At 36.1% G+C, this 19,085-nt stretch overlaps 1 protein-coding gene across 1 annotated transcript in view; it reads right to left on the bottom strand.

Moving 5' to 3' along the window:
• Positions 1-738: 738 nt before the first annotated feature.
• zfand4 (zinc finger, AN1-type domain 4) overlaps positions 739-19,085 on the bottom strand; it is a 100,650-nt gene continuing 82,303 nt past the window's right edge. Inside the window, exons 8-10 of the mRNA XM_028795929.2 lie at positions 13,634-13,688; positions 2,787-2,904; positions 739-1,698 (exon numbers count right to left, since the gene is read on the bottom strand). Of these exons, the coding sequence (XP_028651762.1) occupies positions 1,563-1,698; positions 2,787-2,904; positions 13,634-13,688 (309 nt within the window). The 3' untranslated portion in view covers positions 739-1,562. The remainder of the gene's footprint in view (positions 1,699-2,786; positions 2,905-13,633; positions 13,689-19,085) is intronic.

Below are 19,085 nucleotides of genomic sequence, written 5' to 3'. Positions count from 1 at the left end.
TTGACTTCAAGGAATTTTGCAGATTTCACCAAAGTTCCCACACAATTTTGTGATTTCGCAGAGAAACGAACTCTGTAGGGTTGACTCATCACTAGCCATAAAGTTTTCAAACAAAGCTTATCTCAATAGCACTAAATCCATTCATTCAGTTTTGAATCCACTTAATGTAATTTAGGATCATGAGACCAGAACCTATCCCAGTAACATTTACTACAAGGCAGGATCCGATCCAAGTCAAGATGGGGTGACAGCTCACTGAAGAGCACATTTCAGCACTTCCACATGTGCACTGGGCCAACACCTACCTGACCACTCATTATTTTCAGAATTTTAGGTGGGTGAAGTCTATCCTGGCAAAAAAGTGTGCAAATACGAGCACCACTCCTTGATGTGGGGCCAAGTCCACTACAAGCCGTGCCTACGCGCACACACACACACACACTGAACAAATTTGTAATTTCAAATCAGTCTAAAGACTTTGGGATTCAGAAGTAGAAAACCCACAGCGGGTGGTAGGAGGATCACAAACTCTGCAGACCATGATCACGCCATTACTCATGTTCATGGTCCCCTGAAAAGCTGCCTTTCTCCATCCAGTGTCACAGGACACAAACAAATTTTACTACGAGTTATTTAGAGGAGTATCTCTCCATACATAAAGAATTCTCCAGTCATCTTTAATTGTTGCAACCAAACAAGAAATAAATACAAGTCAGCACTGAAACACAAGAATTTTTTTATTTGAATACTTTGTTAACAGAACTCAGTTTTAGCAAAACAGCAAACAGTACTGTGCAATTTTTTAAAAAAGTTTAGTATTACAAAAAGTAGTTAAAATCATCTTTTATGGCAACAAACAGGATATCTATCATATTTCAAAATGTTATGCTTGATGGCCATATATTTGTCTATAAAAGTAATGATCTGGTCGTAATCTTGTCATTTGTTTCGTTATGTTTCAATACGCATGATATGGAACTCGAGTATCAGTGACTGCCCAACTAGTGCAGCAGCTATGTGCAATCAAGAAGAAAGGAAAAAGGAAGGGATGCCAATCTGAAGTAAAGCCACAAACTGGAAACAAAAGTCTGACAGACAACATAAAAGTCACACAAAAATACCAGACTCAACAATACAATTTCATAGCAGAGCCCTCCTAACAAGCAACATAAACTTGAGCTTTTTCTATAATTTAGTTTAATAAAGTGCATCTTGTAAAGACTTGTCTCATGAAGAGTTATCTTCACACATTAAAAAAAAATCCCTCAATACCACCCCCCCCCCCCCCCCAAAAAACACCACACAGATAGTACGTGCAACGTCCAAATTAAAACCATTATTATATACTCATTTCTGAAAATTATTTACAGCTTGAGTGTTTATTTGCTACAAAATTAAAGATCCTGACTACAGTAGTGCTCCACATTATTCATAAATAACAAATGTGCTTTTGTTGCTTGGCATTTATGTTTCAGAGCAAGACAGGTTAAAAATGCACACTGTAGTTAGTAGTGATCCCCTCAGTAGAAATGCTGAATACCGCTGTGGGGAGCACAGGACGCTTAGATTTTTGGAAGCTTTGGTGCACTAATTATAGGGTTGGTCTCCTGTAGATACCTTCGCCCTGCACTTTTGTAGTCATAGGTGCATTCATGCGTTTCTGCATAGCGATGGACTGCACAGAAGTTGTTTCCGCATCTGAAAGTAAAATTTGGAAAAAGAACTGTGAATCGTCTGTTAAGAAAGGCAGGACAACCCAAAAAAAGCACCACAGGATAGTAATTTTGAAAGGCTAAGTAATGTATACAAATACATTACAAAAATGGTTTAGTTACATTGGCCCTATGTTCATGAATACACTGACAGCCAAGAGAAGACACCACAGGGGAGGCTACTGTTGTCCTAGAAATATATGACTAGCAAGGATTTTCAATTCATAAATTCCTTAATTAAAAGCCAAATCTCACTGTTAAAAGAATGTCATTTAATTAGATGGCACATTACTCCTCATTCTCTGCCAAGCCAAAGTAGCTTTATTATGTTAAGAAAAAAAAAATGTATCAGTGAATTTATAATCCCTACAATCTAAATATTATCTTCTCTTTCAAAACAGATAATGGAAATAGATACAAATGAACAAATTAACTATTGGTCACCTTACCTGAGCTTCAGTGATACATTGGCAACAGACTACACAAAAAAGTTACATCTATGAAATTCAGTAACAGTTTTTTCAAGTTTGCCTGCAAGTGATCTGTACAGATTATGCTGTCAGGAGATTAACATTTATTAGGTTTAATCTTAGTTTATTGGTCTTATATTATAAAATATATATATATTATATAAAAAACTAAATAAAAGTCTGCTTGTTAAAACCAATATCTAAAAATGGAAATTAATTTAAGCCCCCACTAGTGGTAACTTCACTGACTACACATAGAACAATTACAAAATGTGTGAAAAGTTCCAAGTAAAGCTTGTGACACAAATGAATGGCACTCATGGACCAATTTAACAAATCAAGCCTAGGTTAAGAATGGGAGAAAATGCCTGAACTAAAACTGTGAAGACACTTAGGAGCCCACATAACCTGAATGTTACTCTTTATAGTAACCTGTTGTGCATTTTCAAATTCCTTACCACATGGATATTTGAATAACAATTTCATAAAGACAAACCAATATTCAGTAAACAATAGGTTTGTAAGAGTAAAAACACGTGTACTCCAATTTAAGAGCCAGAAAGCAAAACAACATACTTTGAAATTCCTTCCTCAAATAGTTTACCTGCATTCATAGCTCGTGGCCAGTCCAGTCTTTTTACCACACAAAAAACAATGCTTAGAGTTCTTCTTTTTTGCTGGGATGGGTGCTTTGACTGGTGGAAGATGATATGTAGGGGTGCCTGAAAACACAAAGCACAGAATTGTAATACCAGAAAATGCTCAATAAGTCAGATGATAAAACAATTACATTTTCTGAAAGATTAACAAAACACAAAATTAAAGTATACAAACATAACCAAGCAAGTTAAGGTACCTGTAGGAACAGAAAAAAAAAAAAACACTCGGCAAATAATTTACATTCCCTTATATTTTAATACATTTTACATATTCAAGACTAAAGTGTTTTATGAAATGAGGCAAAACAATGAATTCAGGATACTTTTTCATCTTTATCTTCCTACATTGTTAAAAGTATGATGCACTTATTTTATCCAAATTGCAGAGGGCACCAGCCTTTATGACTGTGTTACTTAACTAGTCATTTTATTACTATCAGCTGGCAGTACGTAGCTTGGAGTCCAGGGCTGCCGGGAACATCAGATGCAAATGTGTATCTGTTTAATTGTAAGGAGGTTAATTTGTTTGGAGTGAAAACCAAGATAACTGGGAATGTGGAACAGCTAGACAGAGCAGAGTTCATTTTAAAGTGGTATCATCTCAAACTGCAGTGGATTCTTTTTATTCAATATGTCTTTCTAAAGATCGTACAACACGAATTAGACGAGTTTCCAAATGAAAAAGTTACTGGAATTGGTGGAGAACACATACTTTTAATTGGGTGCTGCCTTGCTTATGCACAGGTTTGAACCTACTCAAAAAAGGAAAACTGATTTTATATACCATTTATTGCAGCATTATGTTGCTTTTTATAACACTTATTAAATTAAGTTACAAGTGCTGCAAGATAGAAATGATGCGGCATAACGCAACAAAACCTATTAAACATTTGCAAAAAAAAACAAAAAAAAAGTGTTTAACTAATTGCCTCAAACAGAATTTCATTATTAGAAACAATTTAAATAATTTATACATACATAAAAACTACTAATTTGAAGGAAAGGTTTACAATATGTTGAACCTACTGCAGAATCAGAGACATGAACAAAGCAGACTTATCTTTAAGATCTAGCTTTTGCAAATTACTTCTAGGATAATGTTTTTCAGATTTTTGATTGGTTGTCCTACCTTTAAAACCAACATTTCTAGGAGTGTTTGGACATCAGAGAAATTCATTTTATCTGCCAGTCAAATGTTTTACATTACTTTAGTTACTTCAGTCTGTAACTTAAAAAAATTTAAAGGCTTAAATTTAGTTTAGCTCTAACAGTGTTATTCCTGGGTTGCTGTACAACGTCACAAAGGATAACATCAGTTGTGCAGAGCCCATCAGACAATTGTTTTGGACTTATCTAGCCAGGCAACTAGCACTGTTAATCTTCTTGTGCTCACTTATAGTTTCCCGATTCAAATGCATATTATGTATACTGATTTTTGTGAGATGCTTCTGATAAAATATTGAAAAAAAACTAAGGAATGCTTATTTTTTTACTACATAACATTTACTGCATTTAGTTGTGTTTATAGAGTGGTACACTATTTTTTGAAATCAAATTCAGTGTTTGATACCATCTTAAAACCTTAACAGCAAAACACATACACATATATGCATGTATTAATGTTTTCATTACTCAGACAGTCTGAGAAGCTTTTCCACCTGTCACACTATAAAACCTACTCAACATATGTGCATGTGAAAGCTGCAGATACAAATAATCTGAAGCTGAGGTTCATCTACTCCTCATATTCTTGATGTAGAGCTGCACAAATCTTAAAGTAATATTGGGCTCATTTATTAATACTGATTACATTTTACTTCTGTTCCGCTTCCATTATACCCTTAAACACATTTGGAAACAGGATGATGAACAACTGAATACTCATTATAAGCCAGTTAAAGTGATCTAGATTACTCTACAAACCCAAGCATCCAACATGTACAGCTCCAATCCATCAAAGCTACTTTGCTTCAGAATAAAAGAATCACGGGTTGATCCAGGGCAGAGAGACACAATGACTTGTGTAATGGAAAGTAGCAGCTCACCGTTAACAAAAGCAGCTTGACTCATTCTCATTATTGTAACAGGAATGCAGTAAAGTGCTCCAATAACGTTAGGAAAACCAGACACTGCTGCAGACTGGCTTTTTTTTGTTGGCAAAAATATATTTTTTGTATGTACACCCACACCATAAGAAAACTGGATGTACTGCCTCACTGGTCAGTTAATGGCTTCCAGCACAGCAGGCATGATAAAGTAAAACAGAGGTATTACTGACTTGTCGCGCAATTCACAGAGAAGGTGCAACAGGTAGCCAATATAAACTGAGGAAGAAATTAAGTTGTTCATTGCAAATACGTAGCACTGGTCCTCTTCAAAGGGAACTAAAATACAATGTGTGTGTCTTATTCATTGTTTGTTGGTGCAAAAGAGTTGTCAAGTGAAAACGCAATTATAACAAAGGCTCAGTGATATAAATATGTTTGCGAGTTGTTATTGAGCTGGTTTGGCCACTTTTCCCTTCTTGATCAAGGGTGTGCTATTTCTTAGATTCTCTAGAATGTTGCGTATGTATGGATCAGAGTTGCCTTGCATACGAAATTGTGTGCGCGCATTTCAAGCTTTTTTTTTTGTGTGTACCTCCAAGCTTTGTAAATGAGGCCCCAGATCTTCTTTAATGAATTGGAAGACACCGAGTTTCACTAGCTATGCTATTTTCTCATCAATGCAGGGGAATAACTGAACTCTGAATCAGAAGACACTTCTTTAAAAACACATGTGGATGTTGTCCTTGGATTTATTTTGAATGGTGTTGACTCATCATCTGAGGGCTAAAGTACTGTGTGTTCTCTGAGTTGCTGTCGGTAAAACAGTACAGAATGGCAAAGTTGACTGAGCACTTGCAACAGTGGCAGTATTGTCAGGTCCATTCTGAGAATGAGCAGCTGATGAATTAGGAGCGGACAATCCCAACACAAGATCCTACTGGTGTCAACTCCATTGGCAGTCAGCATAACTTTTGTGCTTTTCAGATTTCCCTAATCTTCAGTGTTCCTTGTCTGAATGTCTTTCAACAAATTTTACATCTAGCCCCAAAAGAGTTGGTTGCTGATGTCTACTAGTCACAGTGTAAGTTAATTTACATGATATATTTTTTTTAAATTAGCATTTTCACTATTTTTGTGGACCTGCTCGGCAAACGGCAAGGCAGATAGATATTTGGTAAAAATGTGACAAGTGACTGATGGGAAAAAAATAGCATAAACCAAGCTGAGAATTCATTTGGTTTTGTGAGCATCACCTGAAAAATGTAATAAGACTAACAGAAAATAAATAATTTTCAGACATTTTATGACCTTATTTTGCTTATTATAAGGGATTAAGGAACCCTGCTGTAAAACATAAAACATTCACCAAATTATCATGTGGGCTATAAAAAAAAAAACCTCTACGATATTTAACATGTTTGAACAATCACAAGCTAAACTCTTTATGTACATTACTGATATGGCAGTGCAAAGTGCACATTTTGCTTCTTTCATTAAAATTGCACAATTTTAAAGTATTTTGTTTATATTTTATAATATTTTAAATATTATGCACAATTAACTGGTTGTTAAAGCAGCCAGAGATGGTTCATATATGGCAGAAAGAATATTTAAAAGTAGGGTCTCAAAATATTTTTATTATTTAGTTTACATTTTTTTTTCTTTAGGGAGGAGCTAGGAGAAGATGCCTATGTGGCTGACAATTTCCCAATAATTTACTACAGTTCATCAGAATTCAAGAGTGAGCTACTATTAAATGTGAAAAATTTATGAGGACTAAAACCTTTCAAAGCACTGCAGTTCTGCTTCTTAGTACTTCAAAGTTTCATGCGCTCGTTGTCCTACAAATTCAAGTGATACACTGGAATTCGTCAACTAAAGAAAACACTTTTGGGGAAAAAAAGTGAAGAATCTTTCTTACCTATCAGTAAATAGACTAATCTTTTCATTGTAATATGCATCATTTAAATAAAAATAGTAGGACAAACATTTATTCATTCCCTTTTAAACCTTGAATTACTTTTCTTGGTGTCCTATAACTCTTTGATTGCTTCTTCAGTCTTTCGCAGAAGCACATGTCATACAGTTCTAGAAAATGACTAGTAGGTATTCTACAGGTTCTCTCTAGTGCGGTTATATCCTTCCTGTAACACATGGCAAAAAGGCCACCCATGTGCGTTTATTTTTTTTTTCCAGCTGAAACTGTGCTTCACACACTCAGATACAAAACCCAAACATTCAACGTACACTTGAGCTGCATCAACAAATGTTTTAAATAGTGGACGAGATATTCAGTATAATTAAATACAATTACTTGTAGTGTGGTATGTAAAATTCAACCTCCCATGGTTTAATTTGGCTAATTTTGCAAAGAGTAGTTAAAAATAACACTCTGGACTGATTAAGATACAACAGTGTTAAGAATCTATAAAAAGCAAGCAATAAGTCCGACTCAGGGTGAGGATTTTCCTCCGATTAAATAGCCAGCTGAATTTAAATATAATACTAGCTTTCTAAATCATCAGTTACCTGGAAAAGGAATCAAACAGTTTTTGAGAGAAGCAAAGATATGTTCTTCCTTTGCTTCTCACCTAAAAAGGTGCTAACATGCCAATGTCACTGGCCTCCAAAGAAAACTTACACATCAACTCTGCAATAATGCTATGAGATGGTAAAGGTCTAAGGATGGTACATGCCCATTATGTCCAGAACAGCTTCACCTTCAAAAATGAATGATACTCTCCATCTGGCATTGGCCTGGAAAGGAGAAAGGGGTACATAGGAGAAAAGTTTGTCCTCCATAGTTTAGTAGCTTGGTGGCAACACCTGCTTTATGCTCACAGGACTGGGAGTGCTCATCCAGCGGGCGGTGCGATCAGAGATTACGCACAAGCCTTCAGGACTCCTTGAACAACAAGTGATATTCACTGGTGCAAGGACAAATATTCAGCTGCTGACCCTAAATTGAGGGAAAACTGTGGGAGGGAAAAAAAAAACAAAAAAAAAAAACAAACAAAAAAAAAAAAACACAAACTATTACTACTACTAATTCAGAAATACACACATACATACATTGATTCATGATTCAGGCAGTAAAACCATAATACAATGAACAACTTAATTTGGAAGAAAAAACTGGTTCGCTTAAGAGGAAATTAAAAAAAAAAAAAATTTTAATAATCAATTTTCCATATATCTGTAAACACACACATTTGAAGTTACAGTATATTCATTTGGGTATAGCACTATTCTCTGGGCTCTGACAGTAAGCTTTTAATCATCTCTACTAAACCTAATTGAGCAAACATTCCAAACTGCCAGCCCAAAAGGTTACAGCATCTGCTGAGGTCTATTTCTATTCTGGCATAACTGAACAAACAAACTAAAGTTACCAAACTCCAACACAATTTCTCAGTGTAATGCAATTTACTTAAAAAAAGAGAATAGTATAACATTACCTAACAAGGTAAAGTGTGGCAGACTGAAGGAACAGATTTCAAAGTACGGAGGTACTAATTTATTAGAAGAAAAAAGTTTCAGAAAGTGCCCACTTACTGACAAGGAAGTAAACAGGAAGAACAGTTTTGAGCAATTACTTCAATTTCAACATGGCCACTATTCTTAATACACTGGTTTGTTGGGTGAAGCTGGACATAGTTATTGTTTGTATTGTCCACAGACATTTATAGCTGTGTGCAGTGCAAAAATATACTGTAGACATGAAGTGAACAGCAGCTGTTTTTTTAGTTAAAAAGAATGAAGACACATGAAGGAAAACCATTATATCCAGTATGCCTTGTGCTCCTCCAGGAGCAAGTAGGAAATAGCCATTCAAAGCAGATGCCACAGTGCAACTGACAATGTACAAGGCAGCAATAGTAACAACAGCTGGGTCTTATAAAGCTGGAAGCAGTACTTTGACAATGGATGACAGGATATTCTCCTTCAGCAAATTCATGTAAAAGACGACAACTGGAAAATACAAGGTAAAAAATAAACTGGCCGGCCCCATCTCAAAGAGGAAAAAAAAAAAAAAAAAAAAAAAATATGGACAAAGTTACAATTGTTTAACTGAGTAAAATTCCAAATAAAGAGGATTACTAAATTACAAATTTAAAAACTTCTTACGCAGAGGACAGTGTTTAATAAAATCCCTGTCTTGGTTATACTAAAAGTTTACATGCTATTTGCTTGTCAATTAAGGAGTTGAGCATTAGAGATAGAAGCTAAAACCTAATTTTGATGACTTTTAAAACAAAACCTTATCTATTACCTAACCAAACCAGATTGATGGGCTGAACAATCTCCCATTTGTCAAATGGACTAAGGAAGAGAACAGCGCCAGCTGTATTTATTAAGCTGTCCACCCTGAAACGGTTGTGAAAAAAATAAGGCAACTCCTATCAATAACTTAAGGGATTTTGTCTGAAAGGGAACCTTTAATTTTTTTTATGCCATTTTTCTTTATTTTGAGCTATTTTCTTTGAGAATAGAAAGCATGAATTAAAACAAATTGCACACACCTAAACCAATTCTGTTTAGCAGCTATCATAAGAAAAAGTCATTTATATCAATTCAAAAGGGGCATCCGTTTATTTTCTGTAAGAGATCTCTCCTTGATGGATTTAAAGGGAAGACAACATGAGTGAATAGAAAGTGGCAATGGAATAAAATCTATTTACTAGTCATTTTGTTGTCGTGTTTTTGCTTACTTTTCTAAAGGGCAATATGAAAAAGTATTATTCAACTAAAATAACGGTAAATTAAAATATCTAAATAATTACCATAAGTTTAACCTACAAAACAGAAGACCTTGACCAAAAACATGCTAGCAGCCAGCTGCATTAAGAACACACAGTCTACTGCTGCAACTAATTTCTGCACAGTTAGCAGATTGCACCTGGATGCAAATTCTCCTTCACTGAAGCTCATCATTTTAAACATTGACCAGGCTGTGCATATTTGCTTCCAAGATACTCATTTAACAGCAACAAATGTTTATGCATATTTTGCCACATGATAAATAACACCTTTTTAAGGGCAACACTATGTGGCAAAACAGTTACTGCACTGCACAGCACTTGGTCCAAAACTTTAAGTGTAATTCACTACACAGACAGCAAATGATGCAAGTCTAAAAATGTGCATTTGAGTCATTCAAGCTTCACCTATAATATTAAGCATAAAAGAAAATACAGCAGAGACTGCCAATATTAGTTTAAAACAAAATTATATCCAATCTTTCCTTAGTCACCAAGATTGTAGTTTTACCTCCAAAGCTAGGAAAATTAGAATCTCAAAGGACTGATCTACCTTACTGGACAGTTAATTGCTCCTGAATGAATTGTTCAAAGGGGGAAATTCACATAATTCTGCCAAGTGTTGACCTCAGGATGGTGGTAGGAGTTGCATTATTCTTCAATTAGGGATATGAAACCCATACTTGTAATCAATAGAAATTTCCTTGAACAAAGAGTAGCAGTAGGGTGATGTACTGTGTTAACTATTAGGGATGCAATGAGAAGTGAAGCAAAATGACAAGTTTTTATTGGCTAACTGAACAGATTATAACATGCAAGTTCTTGAGGCAGTTTAGGCCCATTCAATAGGCAAATTGAATAAAGTGGGGAGAGAAAAAAAAAAAAAAAAAAAAGTATTGCAGCATTCATTACTATGCTAAGCCAGATCAAGATGAAAAAGCAGGACAGACTGAAAAAGGAAAAAATATGACTTCATACTATGGATACGGACCACATAGGATAGGGTTATTTATTTAGATGTTTTAAATTGCACACTGTCATTAATGATTCATTAATCAGAAAATATATCTATCTTAACCTTCAGCCCAAATGGATGGAAATATTAGCATAATCAACTTGCAATGATTATTGGTTACAGTATAACATAGGCCACAGTAGGTAACATACAACTAATAAAAAATATCCTGTCTGCTTTTGGGGGAAGTATGAGTGAGGATTAAGAAATCAAGTAATTCAAAACTCTGCGTCATAAACTCTATAGCTGGATAGCACCTGAGATGTAAGAAATCTCAAGATGGCGACCGAAAAAAACAAAAACAAAACAAAACTCAATAGCCAGCATATTTGTCCCCAGGGACAGGGCTAACCCACGGACATTCTGTCTCTCGCTTACTGTAGACCTATACTACAACTGCTTCTTTTACAGGCAGACTTGGATTATCAAACACCACAACAGTAATGTTTATAGTGCGTGTATGGGCAAGGTGAATTTTTTATTTTTATTTTACCTTCAGTGTGTAAACGCAGTAACGATAATATCGATACGCAATTTCACCAAGTGCACAGAGCTCATCACTCTAACTTTAGCACCCCATGGAAATGACTCATTCACTCCATCTGTATAACTAATTTTAATTTATCTTTTTTTTGCACTTTAAAGAGCTACAGTACACAGTATAGCAAATGATATGTACGAAAAAACAGGCTGATCACATCTCTTATTAATTCCATATGGTATACAGTATTTTGTGTTTCAGAAAGGGACAATCCTGTACTATAAATAGCAGGTGGCAAGTCTGCTGGTGTGTGTGGATGAAGAAAATCAAGAAACAGTACAGGAAATGATCAAGCACCAGTGACCCGCTAGTGCTATTGATAGACTTAGGTTCACTTGACACTGTTTCAATACATGAGAAGCACTGTCAAATTGAAAGGATTAAATAACAGATTGAGGTTGCGTTAAAAATATTTAACATGTTAAGCAGATGTGTTACCAGCGATTAATCAGCAACTCTACTTTTTGGTAAAAACATTAGTGAGCAAATTACAGTACCCATATTCTATTACACCATACCACTATGGGGAAACACAAAGGACAACAAAAAGTGTTATTTTGCTTCACTTCTTACTGCACAACTACATCAAAAAGAACAGGAAATCATTTCATAAATAAGCAATGTGAAATGAATTGCCATGAGATGCAAACTTAGATAAGATAATTTGATAGAACCATGTGGGGCACAAAGCAAAACCAGAAAAATGTAACATTAAGCCAAAAACTAAAGACAAGCTTACTTACAAAATATGTTGATACTGACTAGGCGTGTCATGCACTGAATCCAAATATCAAATATTTTCTTTATTAGGCTTAGTTGTCTTCTTAAAATAGTTATATTTTCATCATTTAGTGTCAACATGGAATAAAAACTATTACATAAAAAATTGAGTTATAAAAGAGTCCAGGCCACAAACACAATGTGGATGAGTGGTGCTTGTTCACCGACTAAGTCAGCTTCAGACCTGCCCTTTAATGTAATGGGAATTAATTCCTTTCTATACCTATAGCACATGCTATATAAACAGTCCACTTGTAGAACGTGAGAAAGTTTACCTATTTCATGATTACATCAAACTTGGACTTATGAAAAACAGTGTTAAAGCAGTGGATAAAACACAAACGGGATTTGTGCTCTTGAATAATAAAATTTCCACAGATCAGTGATGCCAAGATTAAAGAAGGCTTGTTTGTACATCCTCGTATCAAAAGAAGTGCTAACAGGTAAGAGATTTGAACAATAGCTGAAATGAAGTTCTGCACAAACTTTTTGGGAAACTAAGTCTGAACACTATCCTGAAACAGTGAGTGACCTTTCCAAGTCATACCAAACAATGGGGTGCAATATGTCATTGAAGATTGATTTCTTGGACTTTCACTTGGACCTTTACCTTAAAGCATTAGTGCAGTCAGCAATGGAACAATCTAACATGGAAAAGCGTTACCAAGATGAGTCTGGCTGCTGCTGGAATCTAAAAAGACATGTTCCTGAGGCAAAGTGCAAATCAAAAAATGGCTATTATAAAGTATGTTTGTATTTTTAACAAGTGCATAAATAAACAAAATTAGTGATTGCGCATCACTCAAAAACCTTACCTGACAGAGAAATTCAGAAAACAGACTATTTTGTGTGTTAAATCCTAATCAGGTTTGGTACTTTCACCCTTTGGTTGGAAAAAAAGAAGAAATAGCACCACCACCTCATCAGTGTATTTAAGAGATCACATTTGCCATTTTCTAAAGTAACATTTTGGAAGTCCCTGGTTAATGCATTTTGTACATACTAATCTCACCATTTCTGACAAAGGAATCACCAACAGAAAGGAAATGAAAAACAAATGTGCACAGCACACAACTGCTGTACCCTAAACGAATATTGAAGTGTTTTGGTAGTGTGACGCTTATTAAATACATTTCTAATTTGACTGAGCTAATCAAGTTAATGCTTGGGAGCATGGATCTGAATTACAGGAGAAATCTTTTTAGATGTAATAAAGAAATATCACTATATCTTCAGACTACTGACACAGTGAGACACAGGATTAAAAAAAGTATGACTGAAATTTAATCACTTCTCCTTTCAAAAAAAAGAAATGGAGAAGTTCAAAGTACAATCTAAAACCATTATCCAAACGGGAATTGGTCTTCATTATCTCGTTTGTTACAGTAATACAATTTTCTAAAACACAGCCCAAAAAATTCCAAATAAGAGATAAAACAATGGCTAAGTATTTAATAATTCTTAGACTGTCTAATTAGAACCAATTTTGCTTCCTGTTGCCTTTCCTAGCAGTAAAATTTACAAAATGTATAACACTGAACAAATGAAGCTATTATGAAAAAGAATAAATGGAAGCTGAGAGAGATTGAGTTTGACAGTAGGTAAAAGAAATGTCAAATTAGGCAAATTTATATTGTCTTACACTTACCAACTCTTCTTAATGAACCAGATGTGCCTCCACTGGAACAACGGCCATTAGCAACCTGAAAGAGAGAGACAGTAGCCAAAAATCAGTCTCGTTACCAAGGTTTCTTGAAAGTCAGGTAGAGAATGCTATATGAATAGCAAATTTAGTAAACTTGATAGTTTTCTTTCAAAAAATTTACAACACATTTAAATGCATAACATATTCATGTAATATGAGCAACCCAATATTTAAAATGAGAATTACTAAACAGACGTCAGTCTGTTCTTTACTTTGAAATGTTCATTCTTTAGCTAGCAGATAAACTTGCCTGACTTTGTGGGATGTCTGTTTAATGTTCCAGCTGGGGCACCAGATCTTCAAGAGGTATGTTTTAGTTTATGAACAAAGTTCATAAATTGACAAATGCATACAGAAATTAATCTTTACTTACTCTTGTGTTTGAACCACAATCAGATTTTTTTCAACAAAAGACTCAGCCAGGCTTGTTGCAATATAGTACAATTTATTTATAAAACAAGGATAACAGATGAAGCATATATGCAAGTAAATGCCAAAAAGGACATTAAGTGAATACCACCAAAATACACATCTGTGTTAGCTTGGTTTTATCTCCTCGTTTCTATATTGCAAGTCATAGATATATAAAGATTTATCTTAATTTTGGTCGAATGAATTTCCCAAGGAAACCAACTCAGGATTGGCGTTTAAATGTGTTCATACGAGTTCTGGTCTTTTGGCTGATTACACAGACCAGTTTTATAGTGTCTGTGATTTGATTGCAATGTTGGTTTTCTTCACAGTTCACTTGCACAGCTCCCCTGTGATGAGGTGTGCATTTGTGACATACTGGTTAGAACTGCTACATAACCAACACAACTCTCAAAACATTTTTGGTTACATTTTCCTATTTCATTTATGGGACAAACAGCTGGATACCTGTGCTTCACACAGGTTATTACTTTGTTACTTTGATACCAATACCTTCAAATGCATATGCAAATATACTTACATTTACTGTAACTACAAACAACACAGCCTCAAAATTAAAATTCTAAGTAATACTAATTGTGCTACTCATCTAAGACAGATTGAAATCTAAAGTAAATCAACACAGACCTTGGTGTTAACGTTTGCAGTGCACCATGCAAATCCCTCTTATACCATATGCCATTTGGTATGGGATTCATAAAAGCAGTGTAAATGTTTGTTATGCGCCATCTATTGGAATGATGAATGCAATTCATTTTATTACTAAAAATGTTTGTATTGCACCATCTTTTGGAATGACATAGACATAGCAACCAGACAGACACTAATCATTTTATTATGGTGGATACTTATTACTTTTTGATTCCTGTAGTCTTATGGGATGGAGATGACTATGTTCCGATTTCTTCAGGGTCCGTGGAGAGTTCTTCTCTGGCACATGTGGAAGGATGTCAAGCACAGTTGTGTTCTTTTGTCCAGAGGAATTTCTCTCACTTGGCTTGAGTTGCAACCTTGTGACTGTTCCCAACGCCAGTTACAGTTTTTGACATTTTACACACAGTGGTGTTTTTATTCTAGCATACAAATATATCCATTGGAAAGTTCTTGAGCAAGCAACCAGTTTCTTTAACAAGATGGATGCTTTGCTTTTACATATAGTTTCTTTCTTGTGCACCTTGTTGTCCTTTAGGAAGGCTGGATTTAACGGGCTACCCACACCTCTCTCTGTTATGGATGGCCCTCCACACTTATACATTCAGCACTAGATTATCCTCTGCAGTAGCAGCATTGTTCCAGCCTCTGTTACAAACATGCCCCTAGTTAAAGCCAGGTATAGCACAGACAAAGAGCAAGTAACTCTTGCTTACAATTTTTTGGTGACAATTGGTGGATACCTTTGTCTATTAGGGTTGAACACAGTTGGCTTTTGAACATTTTGTTCACCAACTGTGTCATAAATGGTACGACATGAGACCTCTTTGAGTTAGTACCAGTGTCACTTAATTGTGACTAATACAGTCGTATGAGAAAGTGCATCTCAAAGAGACCCAGTGCAGCATCTGAGAAATTCATATTATAGCTGATATGATTCTTGATGTTAAGTGTCAGTAAATGGAGATGCAAGCTTTGGCTTGTAGTGTGAAGGGTCATATAACATGATATTATATAGGGGAAAAAAGGGCAATAAAATTTCCACTCAAAGTGAAATCAGGAAAATCAGGACAGATCAGCAAAAAAATTACAGTGGAACCTCGGTTTGCTAGCATAATTCGTTCCGGAAACGTGCTCGCAGTCCAAAGCACTCGTATATCAAAGTGAATTTCCCCATAAGAAATAATGGAAACTCAGATGACCCACAACTATTCATATAAAAATGATTAATACAAAATATAAAAGTAAAAATACATAAAACAAATTAACCTGCACTTTACCTTTGAAAAGAATCATGGCTGGGGTGAGTGAGTTTCTAAACTCTTGTGGGATTCCTCCCAACGGGACGTCACGCGGAAGAGCATCCCAAAGCAAATCGCAGTCTCCCAGCGCCGTAGCAGTTTGCCGTAAAAGCGAATATGAAAAGATCGCGGACATGCTATACGCGCCTGCCGTCGATGGGTGATACAAGGAACAATATAAATGCGCAGGGCACAGTACTACTTGGCCACGATGACTGCTGTTTCTGTGTATAGGAGAGTGGCAGATCCCGCTACAATAAATAACCGCGCTGTTGCTGTTTCAAGCTGGTGTTACTCAAGTACTGAGACTCGGCTTCGTGTTTTGGGGTGCAAGACGGGGGACTCACACGTCACAGCACACAAGTGCGCACACACACAGTCATAATGCTGTAGTAAACAGTATACGCTCGTACAGATGTTGACTATATGAGTGAGGCACACCGGAGAATAGGAGACGATTGCCCACAATCCCGCAGCGAGAGAGAGAGAGAGAGAGAGAGAGAGAGAGACAACCACCATTGGCTCAGTTGTGATCACATGATGTTGAGCAGACAAAGAGTATACATACTACTCATATTGCAAAACCTCGCTCGTTTATCAAGTCAAAATTAAAAATTTTAGCTAGTCTTGCAAAACACTCATAAACCAAGCTACTCGCAAACCGAGGTTACACTGTAGTTTGTAGCGATGGGGAGAAAAAAAGTGATATAATTGCACCCAATGATGACCAACGTTGTGCAGTGGAAAATATGTAAAACAAAGTCCATTGCAAAAAAAAAAATAAAATACATAAAATGTTTGTGTTACTTGTGTCTCATATTTCACAAGACCATTATCTAATTGTAGTGCTCACAACGTATGAAACACTTGCATAGTTTGCTAAAATAGTATGAACAAGGGGGCTCCGCACCCTGCTCGCTTCGCTTGCCTACCCCCGGGGTTGGGTAACCCAAAATATATCTCATACATTCATCAATGTATCGAATTGTAAAGGTGTAGATGACGAACAAAGGAAGTAAAGAACCCATAGCATGGCACATTAGAAGGACCTATTGGAATACTTCTTTATACACAACATTTGTAGTAAAATCGTTGCTAGAGTGCGTCATCTGGATCTAACACGTAGATCTGTGCATATTTGCGTTCGTGATTTGGCTCAGGGTGCACTGTTCCAATCCGATGTAATATTTGTCCACATACGCGAAAGCAGTATGGGCCATTGCCAGCTGGTGGCCTGATATTTACCCCGGTAGATGCAAAAGCAAATGAACTATTGTAGGATCTAATGCAGTCCATAATGTTTTTACTTTCGGATACATTGTTAGTTAGAAACATCCGTAGATATTCAGGATATTCATCTAAAGGAGGCAGTCTAACCTGACCCCTTTGACAACAACGTGTAAACTCACTAGTTGTATTGCTAGTTGTTTCTTCAGGGAAGTTAAGTGAATGACAATGACAGCAAATGATATTCATTAATCCAAAAAGCCCTCAACCTGGGTGGGACGCTACAATACTTTCGAATTTTACTGCTTTCATATTGTGTACCTTTGTCTGCATGTGTATCTTCAGACCTCAATTTGTCCTGGTATTTTTTCAATTACACCTGGTTCTGATGATTAATCACCTTTTGTTATACGCTTTCTATGTGCTGAGAGCACATGATTTGTGTGTATCATGTGCTTTTAATTTACACGATTGATTTTTTTTTTTTTTGATCGGTGTGCTCTTATATATTCCGTACTCTCTTTGTGGACCTTTGCGGACCCCGTAGTATCTTAACCTGTGCCTGCTTTGCTTCCGCAGTTTCTGACGCTTGTTGTAGGCGCCTGCGTTCATTGATCTTATCCAGGTGGGCTCGTGTGTGTATCGTTGAGCTGTATTGTGTTTGAATTTGGTGTAAAGCGTTCAGCGGTTTGTACAATCCCAAGCAGCACATTATGCTACAATCAATACCTTATATATTCCGTACTCTCTTTGTGGACCTTTGCGGACCCCATAGTGTCTTAACCTGTGCCTGCTTTGCTTCCGCAGTTTCTGACGCTTGTTGTAGGCACCTGCGTTCATTGATCTTATCCAGGTGGGCTTGTGTGTGTATCGTTGAGCTGTATTGTGTTTGAATTTGGTGTAGAGCGTTCAGCGGTTTGTACAATCCCAAGCAGCACATTATTCCTAACTTCACTCCGCAGTAGTGCCACTCACAATATGGCAGTTGTTTTATTTGCTATTTCCGTTAGCTGAGCTGTACGCGCCTGCGCAGTACATCTCATGGTCCCATCGCTGTGTACCTGCGTCCATGCCATCCGGTTTACCATTCTCGGTTAGTAATATGGATAGTTACTACTGGAAAAATTACTGTACATCAAAAACAAGAAAGGCATTCCAATAATACTATACACTTTTTGAATTGAAAATTTGCCTCTCTCCCTCAATCACTTCAAGAGTTTTGAGTGGAGTATTCCTGTAACAGACTTTTAACATAGTCTCACTTTTTGGTTTCTCTGTAGATCATTTGCTTTTCTTGGATTCAAAGAACTTTAACTCCTTTGTTATATTAAACAGCTGCTTTATAAATCTGAATGTATTTGGCAGGGTGCCATAACTGCTACTGAGCTAACATCATGAAAGTCAGCTTAAGATGAATGGTTAAAATCTGTGGTTAAAACTCTGAATGGTGGGCCTTCACTCTGAATCTACTCAGATTCTTCATGACATGTACCGGTCTTGGAAATAGACAAGTGAATAAAAATCTGTATTTAAATACCCATACACCAATTGTGAACATCTTAGTGAGACTGATGCAGATTTCTAAATAAGCTACGTAATGGTCAGAAAATGAACGAAAGAAAGAAACAGTAGGGTGATATTTAACAACAAAGAGCGTAGGGATATACTCAAGATTTTCAGAGAATTTCTACAATGTAGGGGCGGGTGAAAGTGTTTGAGATTTTGTAGTATTTCAGAGATTTGCTATTAAGATAAAATGTTGGAAGTAAATGGAGGTTTAAACC

This window comes from Erpetoichthys calabaricus, chromosome 2, assembly GCF_900747795.2.
Source record: "Erpetoichthys calabaricus chromosome 2, fErpCal1.3, whole genome shotgun sequence".
Classification (NCBI taxonomy): domain Eukaryota; kingdom Metazoa; phylum Chordata; class Cladistia; order Polypteriformes; family Polypteridae; genus Erpetoichthys; species Erpetoichthys calabaricus.
Note: the sequence above shows the minus strand (reverse complement) of the source record. Positions and strands in the feature narration are given on the sequence as shown.